The 12,875-nt window shown below is 41.4% G+C and overlaps 1 protein-coding gene across 9 annotated transcripts in view; it reads right to left on the bottom strand.

Annotated features, from left to right (window-relative positions):
* Positions 1–12,875, bottom strand: part of ADGRL3 (adhesion G protein-coupled receptor L3) — a 769,462-nt gene that overhangs the window by 127,940 nt on the left and 628,647 nt on the right. For 8 of the 9 annotated variants that reach the window (XM_067556899.1, XM_067556894.1, XM_067556893.1 and 5 more), the window contains 4 exons: positions 12,216–12,399; positions 10,361–10,483; positions 6,084–6,292; positions 5,217–5,393 (listed from right to left, as the gene is read on the bottom strand). In XM_067556899.1, the coding sequence (XP_067413000.1) occupies positions 5,217–5,393; positions 6,084–6,292; positions 10,361–10,483; positions 12,216–12,399 (693 nt within the window). The remainder of the gene's footprint in view (positions 1–5,216; positions 5,394–6,083; positions 6,293–10,360; positions 10,484–12,215; positions 12,400–12,875) is intronic. The other variant, XM_067556897.1, reaches the window with a different exon arrangement.

Here is a 12,875-nt window from a genome sequence, read left to right as displayed (position 1 = left end):
TTCAGTTGGGATTGTGGGAGTGTTAGCACCATTGCGATTCACTCTGGAATATCGTGAAGCGTTGTGGCATGCCAACAAAACCAGTTAACATCAGCGAGGCTTTCTCTCGAGTGCAGCATGTTAAAGCAAATGCAGGTTCAGCGAACGGTTCAGCAATGACACTGGTGCCCGGTGATGATGTGTTCTCTTCACCTCCATTCTTTGGCATTGCCATTGACTTCATAATGAGAAAAAGTGAGGAAGGATACGACGCGGCCATTGCATAGCTCACAACAATATGTTATAAGATCTGGATTTTTCTGAAGACATAGATTTTCTAAGCGACAGCTCAACCAAAGTGCAAGCCAAGGCCGAAAGACTGTCCAGCATTGCAAAAAAGATGGGATTAATAATCAGTTCTGAAAAAACAAATCTAATGAAAGCATGGCAGTGCAACTCAAGCATTACTTTAGGAGGCAAAGCAACACAAGAGGTGAGTCAATTCACATAACTTGGCAGTAAAGTGCAAGCCAACAGGGCTATCCAGAAGGTAACAATGTCACAAATTGGCAAGGTGGCTGCTGCATTCATCAGCTTACGCAGGAATTGGCCATCAGAAATCCATAATTTGCAGACCAAACTACAACTCTTCAACCCCAAATGTTATTTCCTTCTTAAGATAAGGATGTTAAAGCTTGAAATCCACCAAAGGTATAGATGACAGCTAAATGCCTTTGACAGCAACTGCCGTAGGGCAATACTAAGTATTAAACTGAATGAATTTATAACACATGCCAATATTTGTCAGAGTTCAACACCTCCTTATGCCTGAATTATCCAGAAAAGAAGATGGAAATAGCTGGGATGTATGTTAAGAATGAAGCCAGAGCATCTGCCATGGTTGTTGGAGTATTGGGCAGCTGAAGGGACAGGGGGCCAACTGAATGAATCCTTCCACTGAATGCTACTCAAATTATTCATAGATTCCAAGGCCAGAAGGGGCCTTTGTGATCATCTAATCTGCCCTTCTGTAAAGTAGATGCCAGAGAACATCTCCAAAATAATTCCTAGAACAGATCTTTTAGAAAAAGCACCCAATAGCTTACAGCTCTTCACAATGCAGAGGACAAGCAAAGAGTGGCCCAGGATAGACAAGGATGGTGGAGCCTTGTTCATACTCTAGGCATCATCTGATAGCATGGGAAGGATTCAGATTCAGCGCCTCAGAAAACAGGCTCAAAGTATTGCTATTTGGGCACCAAAAAGGTGGCTATGTCTGCAAACCAGGGCCAGGAATTTGGGCTTGATTAATCAGTGGGAATATTTAACTGCCAAGAGGTGTTTAAATGATGCAAACGCACAGGAGGAAGAAAGAGGAGATATTTAGAGCAGTCCAATCAGGTAGAAGTAGGAGTAACAGGAACAAAGAAAAATTCTGGCTGAATATCAGGAAACTATGAACTTTCAGACAGAACATCAGGCACCCATGGGAGCTATTAGAAGGACTATATCTGGTGTGATTTAATGCTCACCTAGACAAAGGTCTCAAGTATATGCTATAGTGTTCAATTTTATCTTGACAACATAGGATTGATTACATGACAATTTCAGTTTTTCCAGCCACAATTTCTGTGCTTCCATGAAAATTTAGTCGGGAAAGTAGGCTATTCTATTTTCTTAACAAGAAGGGTTGGGTAATTTTCCCAAGGAAGGCTAGATAAATCACCCCACAATATTCTGTAGATAACAATTCTTCACTGGCAAAGGGACGTAATGGATTACTGAATATGTCTTTTACATCTCTTAATTTGCTGATTCCATTAAGTTCCCTGGTTCCTGCTCTTGACACACGCTCAAATGGTCTTTTATTTTTCATTTAAAAAACCCAGTGAAGACAAGCTGATTTAATAACTTTTCTGCTTAATTGAAACACTCCTTGTTTAACACATTTTTGAAAAAGTCAGCATAATAAAACTCTTCTGCAGAGATTTAACCCTTTACCAGGTGCAAAATCCCTTTGCCCTACTCAATTTACAATACAGTAGCTTCAATAATTTAACTCAGATATTTAAAGCATCTTGTTAGAATAGCGACTTCTAGTGCACAGTATACATTGCTGTGCAATATTTGTCTACCTTAAACTCTTTTTTCTCATACAATTGGGTCTTTTTTAATGTTTTTTTTCCACCAGCACTGAACTAATTTTCTGGTTGCATATTTTTCCCATGGTTCATTTAAGATGCATGTGTTAGGGTTATTATGATGCAAAGTGCTAGCTTTTATGAAAATAAGCTTGTAAATTTTGAAGGATAATTCTGTATCTATTACATAGATAGTATGGCTTATTTCCTTTAACTATGTGCTTTGTTCCAAGGCATAAGAACTATTGTAGTCTTATTGCATTGAAGGTTAATAATAAACATCTTACAGATTCATGCATTTCCTTGTAATAATTTTTGTATAAAACAATCAAAAGTTACTTGTAATCTGATGGAAAGGTGTTTGATTTATTTCGAAGTCTGAAGTCATCTAAACTACAGAAGAAAATTTTAATTTTCAATGGTAAGTTCATATCCTTAAGGTAGACTGTACACTCTGTTAGGCAGATGGAGAATATAATAGTTAGATAACCATGGCTGGCAAACATCATTTTATACCTGACAAAGATATTATGAATCAGTGGAAGAGCTTCAAGTAATGGTAGGCAGTGAGGTCCAACAGATAGGGTGCTGGATTGGAACAAAAGAGATCTGAGCTCTAGTCCTGTTCTGCCACTAATGTGCTATGTGTCTCTGTTTCCCCTCCCACCATGGGCCTGTCTTGTCTATTTAGACTGTAAGCTTTTTGAGGCCAGGACTGTCTTTTATTGTGTTTGTATGGCACCTAGCACAATGGGGATCTGACCTATCAGTGATAGTACCATACAAATAATAATTCATAACTAGCACATCATTATTTTGTACTTCCATGCAGATACACCACAATATTTTCAACTCTTATGTGACATGGGTTTTCTTTGAATTACAGCATGCATCTCTGGAATAGCCAGTGAATTTCCATTCACACCAGGACCTGTAAGTGCAATTGCCTTGGAGATACTGCCTGACATGCCTGTCAAAAGATGACCTGTTGGAAATGAAATCAGCTTGTGTGATTATCTTTACTCCTTAGGCCTGTAGGAGATGGCCTAGCATGGGGTTATTAGTATTAGGTATGGGAGAAAGGGCACCCAACTCAGTGCCTTTTAAACTGAGTGGACATGTGAGGAGGCACAACTGTTTCCAGAGTCCCAGCATCTTGGAAAGTCATGTGAACGTGGCAGGGAGCCCATTATATTTGATGAATAAAGCCAGCTTCAGGCTCAACTAAGTCTAATAGGCAGATAGCATCTTTTTAAAAAATCTTTCCTCTTAATTGAGTAGAGTCCTGTTAAACCTGGAATTGATCTCATCCACTTCCAGTCTTAAGACACGCCGATAAATCACAGCTCTAATGGTCAGCCATTGATATTTGTTTTTCCTTAAGACACAGACGTATAGCTATTACTGAGTAGAGAACTGGAAGGCTATCAATCATAGGCTGAATGAACCAAAGTCCCTACCTGCCCCTCACTCCCAGTAGACTAATAATTAAAGCACAGCCTATAACTCCTGGAATGGCCGCTGAATTCTCCTTCAGAGGAACATGCTTCTAGAGAGAGAGCTAACTCATTGCCAGAAGTGATGCTTGTCAAATTGGAGTGCTGTTGACTTTAAATTAAGAAGAGGGGCTCAGGTGACTATTCCCCACAATATGCTGTATCCTCTGACATGAAGGAGGATGTTTCAGGTGGCCAGGTGAGGACAAAAGGAGCCATTGATGGTATATTGATAACTGTAAACATTACAGGCTGCTAACTTCAAATCCTAAGGAGTTTCCTGTTTCTCTCTCTGGTTTGGGGAGCAGCCTATACTGTCCTTCTTTGGTTTGGGGTTTTTGTGTGTTGTCGTTCTAAATTCTAAGCAATAAAGCAGCTGTTACATTGCAGCAAGCGCCTTTTATGTTTTTAATCTAACTTCTCTCTGTGTGTGCCACGAACACACCACCTTCCACCCCTACCATTCCTGCATAAGGACCGGGCTGAATCATGGTCTCTGTGCTTTCAGCAGATCTGGGGCCTCACTCTTCACGGCGCATGCCGTGGGTTAAGGGGTGCCACATCTCTCCCCTGTGTTCTGGGGCGTGAGATAGTGTGGGGAGAAAGCTGCACCTGTACAAGGTACAAGCAGCAGCGTATGCACTCTCCTGAGCATGCCACTGCTGGGGCAATGCTTCTCCTTACCACTCCCTGCATAAAGGCTGTGCCTTAAAGGCACAGGGCAGCCAGGACCTGGCATTCCCTTCTGATTCTGGACGTCTCTATCTTACAACCCGTAAGCGCACTGAGGAGCAGTTACTGACACAAGTAGTTCTTCCATCATCAAAGGGATGACTCACGTGTGTAAAAGTCCTATTGGAGAAAGTAAGGGTTCTACCATCTGGCTGAAAGCAAAATGACCCCACTGAAGTCAACGGGGCTAACCATGGACCACTTGGCCCTAAAGGGAATGTGCCCTGTGGCAAGGATGGTGTAAGGAATTCTAGCCAGCAACTTACAGGAGTACTGAGGTGCTCACTGGGCAAGGGAGAGAAGGCCTGGCTCCACCTCCAGCACTGGCCAGAGGCGCTGACTGGCAGCCCAGGGAGGAGCAAGCCACACCATCCAAAGAGTTCTGGCAGCATGATAGGCATCTCTGGGAAGGATCAAGACCCAGCAAGGCAGATCCCTCCTGCTACTCCCCACCAGCCACGAGGCCAAGCTGGGATCTCCAGGGTACAGTCACAGACCCCGCGGGAGCAAAGACTGCAGCATCGGGCTCCCTCCTGTCGTGGGTTTGGAAAACACCAAACAAAGAATGCAGTATCCACAGCCAGCCATTTGAAATTCACCACTCACTGCTCTTCATCTCATCTGGCAGCTCATCATATTATGGGCCAGCCACAGCCCTGGGACACTCGTGCTAAGCTCCGGCTGACGTTCATAGTAGTGACACACAAATAACCCAGGGCAGAGTTATACCTAACAGCTTCTATCACTGGAATCGCCTTCAGACAACAACCTCACCGAAAGTTTTATCTCTTCACAGCAACAAAACAATATTGCATTAACCGTGCCTCCTTCCAACTACATCTGCAGCCCAGGGATTTGAAGAGCCTACCTTGACTTCCACATGTGCCATCAGGACTGCAAAGTTGGTGAGGTGATTACAGGAACACGTGGTGTGCGTTTTGTTTGTGGTCAGGAGCCGGCATCCTTGCTTGGACCAATACCCTGTCATTGTGTGTTTTGAATAGTTCCAGAATGAACAGTTAGGGTTGAAAATTTCTTCTGACTGCTGCAGGAAGAAATGAATAAATGCAATAAAAATTGTGAGGCTTCTGAGATTTCTAAATGCCCTCTCTTTTCCCAGAGTCACTTTGTAACTCTTACCTTTTAATTTCATATAAACAATCAGCAACAGTTTATATGTCAAGTACTGTACATGCCAGAGAAAGTTAAATTGTTGCTGCTTTCTTTGTTACTGCCAACTTAGTTCTTTGTTCCTTGATTAATTTCAACCACAGACTTATTCAGCTCTTCGGAACCAGACTGCTTCATTTGAATTGCAGAGCAGAAAAATTAATTGCTTTAGGCAATCAACTTTTGCCATTACTGTAGTTGGCTACTGGAGGGCTAACTGTTCTCTTTTACTGACATCCTGCTCTCTCTAATATTCCCTGCCACCCTCATATAATAAAATTTTTGACTATTTTAATAGATGGGTAGTTTTTAATTCCAGAGTGACATGCGTTAGCAACTGAACGATGGGCTTCTACACAACGGAGATCCTGATTAATTCAATGTAAGAGAGACATTATCTATAAAACATTAGGCACAAAGTAACAAACACCTAACTCAACATTTAATCTAAGGCTAATGAGTGCTTCATGTGGCCAAACTTGAGAACTTTTGCTGCATTTGCTATAGAAATAAAATTAAAATCTCTTTAAATGTGTGGTTTCCCGATGCCCCCATGCTCCTGTACCTTGATGTGCTTGACAGTAAACACCACAGGATCAGCTAGATAAACCTTATTGCTGAACTCTTTGTTTATTGCTGCTGTAATGACAGGGGAGTTGACTATGACAGAGTGATTGGTTGACATGGCCTCTGTTCCCAACTTCATGCTGGCATTCTCCGTGGAGAGATAGTGACCCAGGTTGTTATACAGCACAAAAGCCACCCTGATTTCACCTGCAAAGGGCAGAAAGGAGTTAGAGATCAGACCTGTCCAGTCCAAATGTTTGTATTAGTGATAATAAACGTCCCTTCCAAGCAAAACTTTCTGTTAGCTATGACTTCCTCCCTCCTGTCTGCTCTGCTGAAACAAAGAGCTGGGTGCGCTTTGGGAATGTTCCAGGCTGCGTTGCTAAAGTGGTAATGTAACAATGAGTCTCTCTGTGAATGTAACAAAAAGTCAGGTGTTAAAAGCATTGAGGCCTGGCACAGAAAACTCAGCTTCCACTGTCACTGCAAACACCAGAACTCCATGTGGCCCATGAAATTGTGCCTGATATGCTTCTGTGAGCAGGTGGGCAGGAAGAAGGTGAAGAGAGATGGAGAACTGGGAGGGACTCCAGTTTCTGACACATGTGGGAATAACTCACTTCATAGAAAAGAGATTTAGTAGCCTATTCCTCTCATAGCAAAAAGGAGCAGGGAGGAGGTGGGTCTCTGTAAATAACACTCTGTTGTCTGCTCTGCTCATGGGGCAGTGCCACCCTCATCCTTGGGGCACCCTGTAAAGTGACAACTTAGGCCACAGTGAGCAGCTTTTTGAACAACCTAACACTATTTCCAATAAAGACTGTGGAGTGAGTTAGTTTTCCTTCATAATTACTACATTTTTTTTTAAGTTCTCTGTGGGCAGATGTGACTGTATGTTACACAGCTCGTGTGATTTCAAGGCAGACTATCACTGTGACCTAATAATGTGAGGATGGGAATTGCCACAGGGAACAAAGTCTGACTGAAGACTTGAGGGAAAATTCACCAGTGGAACACCACCCCCTAGCACTTACACAGCACTTTTCACCAGTAGATCTCAAAGCACTACACAAAGGAGGACAGTATCATTATCCCCATTGTAGAAAGGGAAACGCAGAAGGGAAAAGACTTGTTTAACAGCAGAGTCAAGAATAAAATCCAGGTCTCATAAGCCACATGTCCACTAGTCCATGCAGTAACGACAATGAGATCAATTTATTAGCACCTGATTGTTTTGGAGAAGGTAGGTAGCCCTTAAACTGCAATACAATATGGTGATCTTATTTCAAGATTATTTTTGTAACTAAAGTAAACCTTACAAAACTTGAAATGCCCCTTTGATATTAATTTTCTACTGATTTTCCCATGTCCTATGCTCTGGAGAGACCTCAGGGTGAACGCAAGTGCTTTAAGAGATTGATATTACTGCTTCCAAATCTATCTCGTAGCTTTAGTCCTGATCTTCAGCTGGTGTAAACTGATGCAGCTCCGCTGACTACAACAGAACTATATCTGATTGACGCCAGGGAAGGATTTTGCCTTTTTGTGGATCCCTTTCCTACCACTTCCAAAGGGGAGCTAACAAGGGCAGACAAAATTCTGAAGAGCAAATCTGATCTACTGAAAGAACATAATAGGTTATCACAGTCCTGGGCTGTATATCTCAGTGCAGCAGAGTCTAAGTCTATTCTGGTCACCAGGCTTAGCAGCATGCAATGTGGATATCTACTCTGTCTTCCAAAGCTTTTATAGAGAGTATCTCTTTCCCTACAGGTTTCCAAAGTCCATAAATATATGGTGAAATACTAGCCCTACTGAAGTCTGTTGAAGTTCTGCCATTGACTTCAACAGGCCGAGAATTTTACCCAATTGAATACTCTCTTTTAATCCTAGATAAATCTAGATGCCAGTGACGTCAGTGGGAAAACACCCACTGATCTTTGCAAGACCAAGGCACAGAGTCTTCAGGATTCTTAATAGTTTAACCTCTGTTACCTAGCTTTATATTGTCCTACTCCTTTATATTTTGCCTATTTTGCAATGATCAAAGTACTGTAGCATTTACAAACACAGACAGGCTAATGTTTAAAAGCAACCCCCACAGAATATGCACTCATTATAGGACAATAAAATAAATGAGTGGAGTATTTACTTTAATGGATCTCATAAACAGAAATTTGTCAAGCCCATTAGTGCAAACAGAGCCTGGCACTTCAGGGTTTAGGCTACAGTGGATCTATACAGATAGATCAACAAATGTTTCTGCTCAAATTACTGAACTAGAAATGAACGACTTGGCAGCTTAAAGACTGTTCCCATCTAACATCATCTTTAATTTATAGCATATCAAGAGGCTCATAAAGCTTTAGAGATAAAGACACTGAGAATTTAGATTTGTAACTTTTAATCATCTCTTTTTGGCGTGTTGGTCTTTTCATGTTGTTTTTGTTTACTGTCCCCCCCCATCTTTCAAATGTTTGTACAGTGCATCACTTCGAAACAGGTTTTCAAATAAGTCTTTTATCCTATGTAAGTTTCCCACCATAGGCAACAGATGCTAACTAACCCCTGAGGCTCAGCATTATCCCTCACTGGCCCACTTGCAATGTGGTTTAAGAAACCAGTGCACATTTACAGACCCTTGACACTGCCAAAGATTGACAGTTCGCTTGGCAGTAAAGAGATTTCCAATCAGCCAACTTAGCATGCAGCTAAGGGCATGGGACAGTTAATTAATGTTAAACATGTCTGGTGCACAACAGTTTTATAGAGGCTCAAAAGTAAAAATAAAATAAAATTGACTATTTTATAAGCTCCAATCAAAGTAACGGAAAAGATCTGTAAGGTATTAGGACATCACAGAGTCTGAAGAAGATGTAGTTACTATTATAATATTAATTCATATGCACTAAAGCAAGATTTACAAGGCATATTCCAAAAGAAATGACTGATTATCAATACACCCACAGAAGTGCAGTGCAGTACTAGACTTGGCCTGGTAAATTTTGTGCATGAGGCACTCTTGTTTCTGCTCTAGCACAGGATTTGCTTGCACTGCTTCTAAGCTGAAGAAAAAAAATCTGAGGGTTGCAGGATGAATCACTAGATCTCTGCATGCAATTCAACCACATAGATGCAGCATTCAGTCTCCAATGATCTTGTAAGGCCTAGCTGGCCATTAAGGGTACACCTATATGATGAGCAGCAGCCCACGGCAGCAACTCTCAGAGCCTGGGTTTACAGACTGAGGCTCTGAAGCTTGCTGCTGTGGGCTGCTGCATGCCGTGTGGATGTATCCTAAGAATTGGATCTGGCCTTGTAGGCTTGCGGCCTTCCTCAGATATTAGCAAGAAAGAGCCAGGAGAGAGGGGGGCATAAAAAGTGTGCATCTCAGCTCAGTAAGTTAAGGTTACACTTTATATCACAGGCACATTCATAAATAGTTCATAAAGAGTTAACAAATGTTTAATAGATATTGTTAAATGGTTTAATTTAATGGTTAAATTTGTTTAATAGATAAATGGTTAATCAGCTGTTATAGAATCCAACAGGTCTATAGGTTACTTATTACTTTTATTGTAATTGTTTGTTTATTTGTATTATTATAGTGCCTAAAGTCCTAGGTATGGGCCAGGTGCTCTACAAACACAGAATTAAAAGACCCAAACAAAAAGTCCCTGCCCCAAAGAGATTACTATAGCTCTACTTAGACTGCAAGTTGTGCTATCGTCTCCATCGAAGTCCATGACAGGAGCTGGTTCCTACAGCTTGAAGAGAAAAGAGCTTATAGGAAGCAAGCAGCTCCCAACTAAGAGACATATATTTGCAATAACTACCAAAAATTATGCAAATCTGGGATTGGACAATTTAGTCACATGAAATTTTGCAAACCATCTACATCATAGGCTTCAATTTCCACTAACTCTCATAGCTGAAAGGATGCCAAGCACTTAGACTGCAAACTCTTTGGGGCAAGGACTATCTTCCATCTTTTCCATTGTGTGTTTGTACAGCACCTAGCACCACGGGGTCCTGGTCCATGACTGGGGCTCCTAGGTACCACAGCAATCATAATCAATAACATCTTTTACTGATATTATAATGATCTGTAACACCTTCAACTACTGTTCTTATAGCTACCTACAATATACATTGCTCATGTCTGCAACATGTTATTAACTGTTAACTGTTATTAACTACTTATTAACCCTTGACAGACTACTTTTAAAGGTAACCATTTGGTGACCTATACCAAAAGGTGTAAAAGGCACCCACCATTTCGACCGTTTTGTTTCAACGTATTTGCCGACAGCTGGATGGTGCTCCCGTGGCCCAGGTTCTGTGGAAATTTCAGGTCTTCCAAATTCCCCTCAGTGCTCAGCCTTGCAACTTCCAGTTCTGTTAGCAAGAGAGAAGTGAGTAACTGAATTGTAACAGAGGGAAAAATCACTACTTTAAAATAATTGTATTCACCAAGTGACAAAGTGTCCAAATAAAATGCAAACGCTAGAATCCATGTACAGTATTCATGTTAGACTATGCTTTGGACTTCTACTTCTTTTTGCCCTGAAGAAGGTTTAAACATAATTAAAAAACAGCAAATAAAATATACTCTCTGTAGTAGACAAAGACAACCAGTTCATGTAAGCAAGCACCCAAGGATATTAAAGACAACAATTAACATGAAAATCTGAAAGCGTTGGTAGTTTGCCACTGGCTCTTGGTACGTTCTGTAGATTTTATCGACACTCGGCATCTGCATTCTAAGAAATGAAAAGAAGGGCTGTTCTCATTTTACGTGGGCACTGCAGGAGGCCTGGCACTTTTCATCTTGCTTATTTTTTAATTAAAACCACCCGTCAACTAAATAAAGACACAAACTTGAATTCAATTGAATATATTTGTATTAAGTAAGATCAAGTTTCATCCCTTTATGCTCTCAGCAATATAACAGATGTATATTATGGCTGGGATTTCCAAAAGAGAGGGACGTACCATTGAAATGCAGTGGTAGTTGGGTGCCTAACTCCTTTAGGTTCTTTTGAAAAACTTAGCCCTTGTTTTTTAGGGCAGGGACTGTCTCTTTGTTATATGTTTGTACTGATAGCACTGTGGGCCCCTGGCCTCTAGGCATTATTGAAATACAAATAATAGATAAGAATCATAATACACAAACACACATATAGACTCAGTGAAATCACTTATAAAGTATTTTACCCCTCTCAGAATAGCTTCACTAGGAGTCAAATCCTGCCATTCTTACTCAGACCTTAGTCAGCCAAATCTCTAAAATCCTAGGGATTGTCTTTAGTCTCATTCACCTAGCAGATAATTACATATAACAATAAAGGGAGTTTTGTCTGGGAAGGATTCAAGACTTTGGCTGTACAAATGGGGTTCTCTACCTACTGAATTGTAATTTCTCCAGGGCAGTGCACTGAATCAGCTGGCAACTTACATTCTGTTTCACTTTAAGTCACTAGTTAAAGGTTCCCTATCAATAGAGACTTGCTATACTAGAGTTCACTATCAATGGAGTCTTGCTGTACAAGAGTTCATGATATATGAGTTTCATTGCCAAATCTGTCCATCAAGTTATGGCTCTCCCACTGCTTACAAAACTGACATCTTTCAATCCTATTGGCTAAAAGGGAAGCCTTGTGTATGGGTCAGCAATACAGTTATACCACTCAAAAAATTGCAACTAATTTATTCACGGTGGAATCCTCTGTTAGGGTCAAATCCTGGGAAAGTGCTGAGGGCCGGCAACTCCTAGATCTTACCATTAGTAAAGAGCTACAGAGAAAAAGCCAAATCATTGAAGGGAAGGTTTTGAAAAATCACACCCAAAGGGAAAGCAGGTGACACCATTCAACCCCCATGTTATTCTACATTTGTTGGTGACAGAGGGACAAAGAGGTGAGGAATAGTCATCTATTTAATACGTATGGAGAAAGAGCTATTGAATTTCATTCAGACAATGTGAGCTTTACTACATTAGAGCTAGAGGGTGAGATCCTGGTCTCCCATGGACATGAATGGGACCTGGGCTTCACACAAGGTTCCAAGCCTGTTTTCACTTCTCTCTTCCTGGCCAGCGTTGGCGTTTCCAATAGCTCCGGTCACTTACGGATATTGTCAGTGTTCTCCCTGACAATGTCCGACTTCAGGAGGTTATCGGCCAGCACAAAGGCACTCTCCTCCACTGTGTCCAGCAACATGGTGGCTGCGCGCAGCTGGTCGCTTGCGGTCAGGTCTCTCCATGCATTCAGAGCCTGCAGCTGCAGGAGGTTATTGACTGTTTCAACCATGGCCTGCAAAGAAGGAAAGCAGAATAAGAAAGGGCTCCAGCAAGTCTGCAGGAGCTGTCAAGATATTTACAAACACATCCCACCCAGTAAGCAGAGTACAGTACTGTCCCATCTCTCCACCCCTACGGGCGATCTATACCAGAACTAACTATTATTTTTCCCTTTGGCCAGGGAATGTCAGCAAAAAAAAGTTCTTCTCATCAATAACTCTGACTTCAGAGGATTTTTTTTTTCTCTGAACACACACAAAGGAAACTACATTTGAAACCACACATCCCTGTGAAGCAGGATGTCAGTAGTTACAGTGTCTACTGAATTCAGAATTGGAGCCAGGACAGCAAATAGATCTGTTCCTGACAAGGTGAGAGCTAGCTGCACAGACCGCATTGCTTAGCCAGCACGAACAGTGTCTAATGTATAAAAGGGCTACTATTTCTAAAAGAACACACTCCCACCACTCTCTATCTTAAGGCAGCTAA

This window comes from Emydura macquarii, unplaced genomic scaffold (assembly GCF_026122565.2).
Source record: "Emydura macquarii macquarii isolate MOO-44397 ecotype Brisbane River unplaced genomic scaffold, CSIRO-AGI_Emac_v2 contig_1790, whole genome shotgun sequence".
In the NCBI taxonomy this organism is placed as follows: Eukaryota; Metazoa; Chordata; order Testudines; family Chelidae; genus Emydura; species Emydura macquarii.
This window is presented reverse-complemented; position numbering and strand designations above follow the sequence as displayed.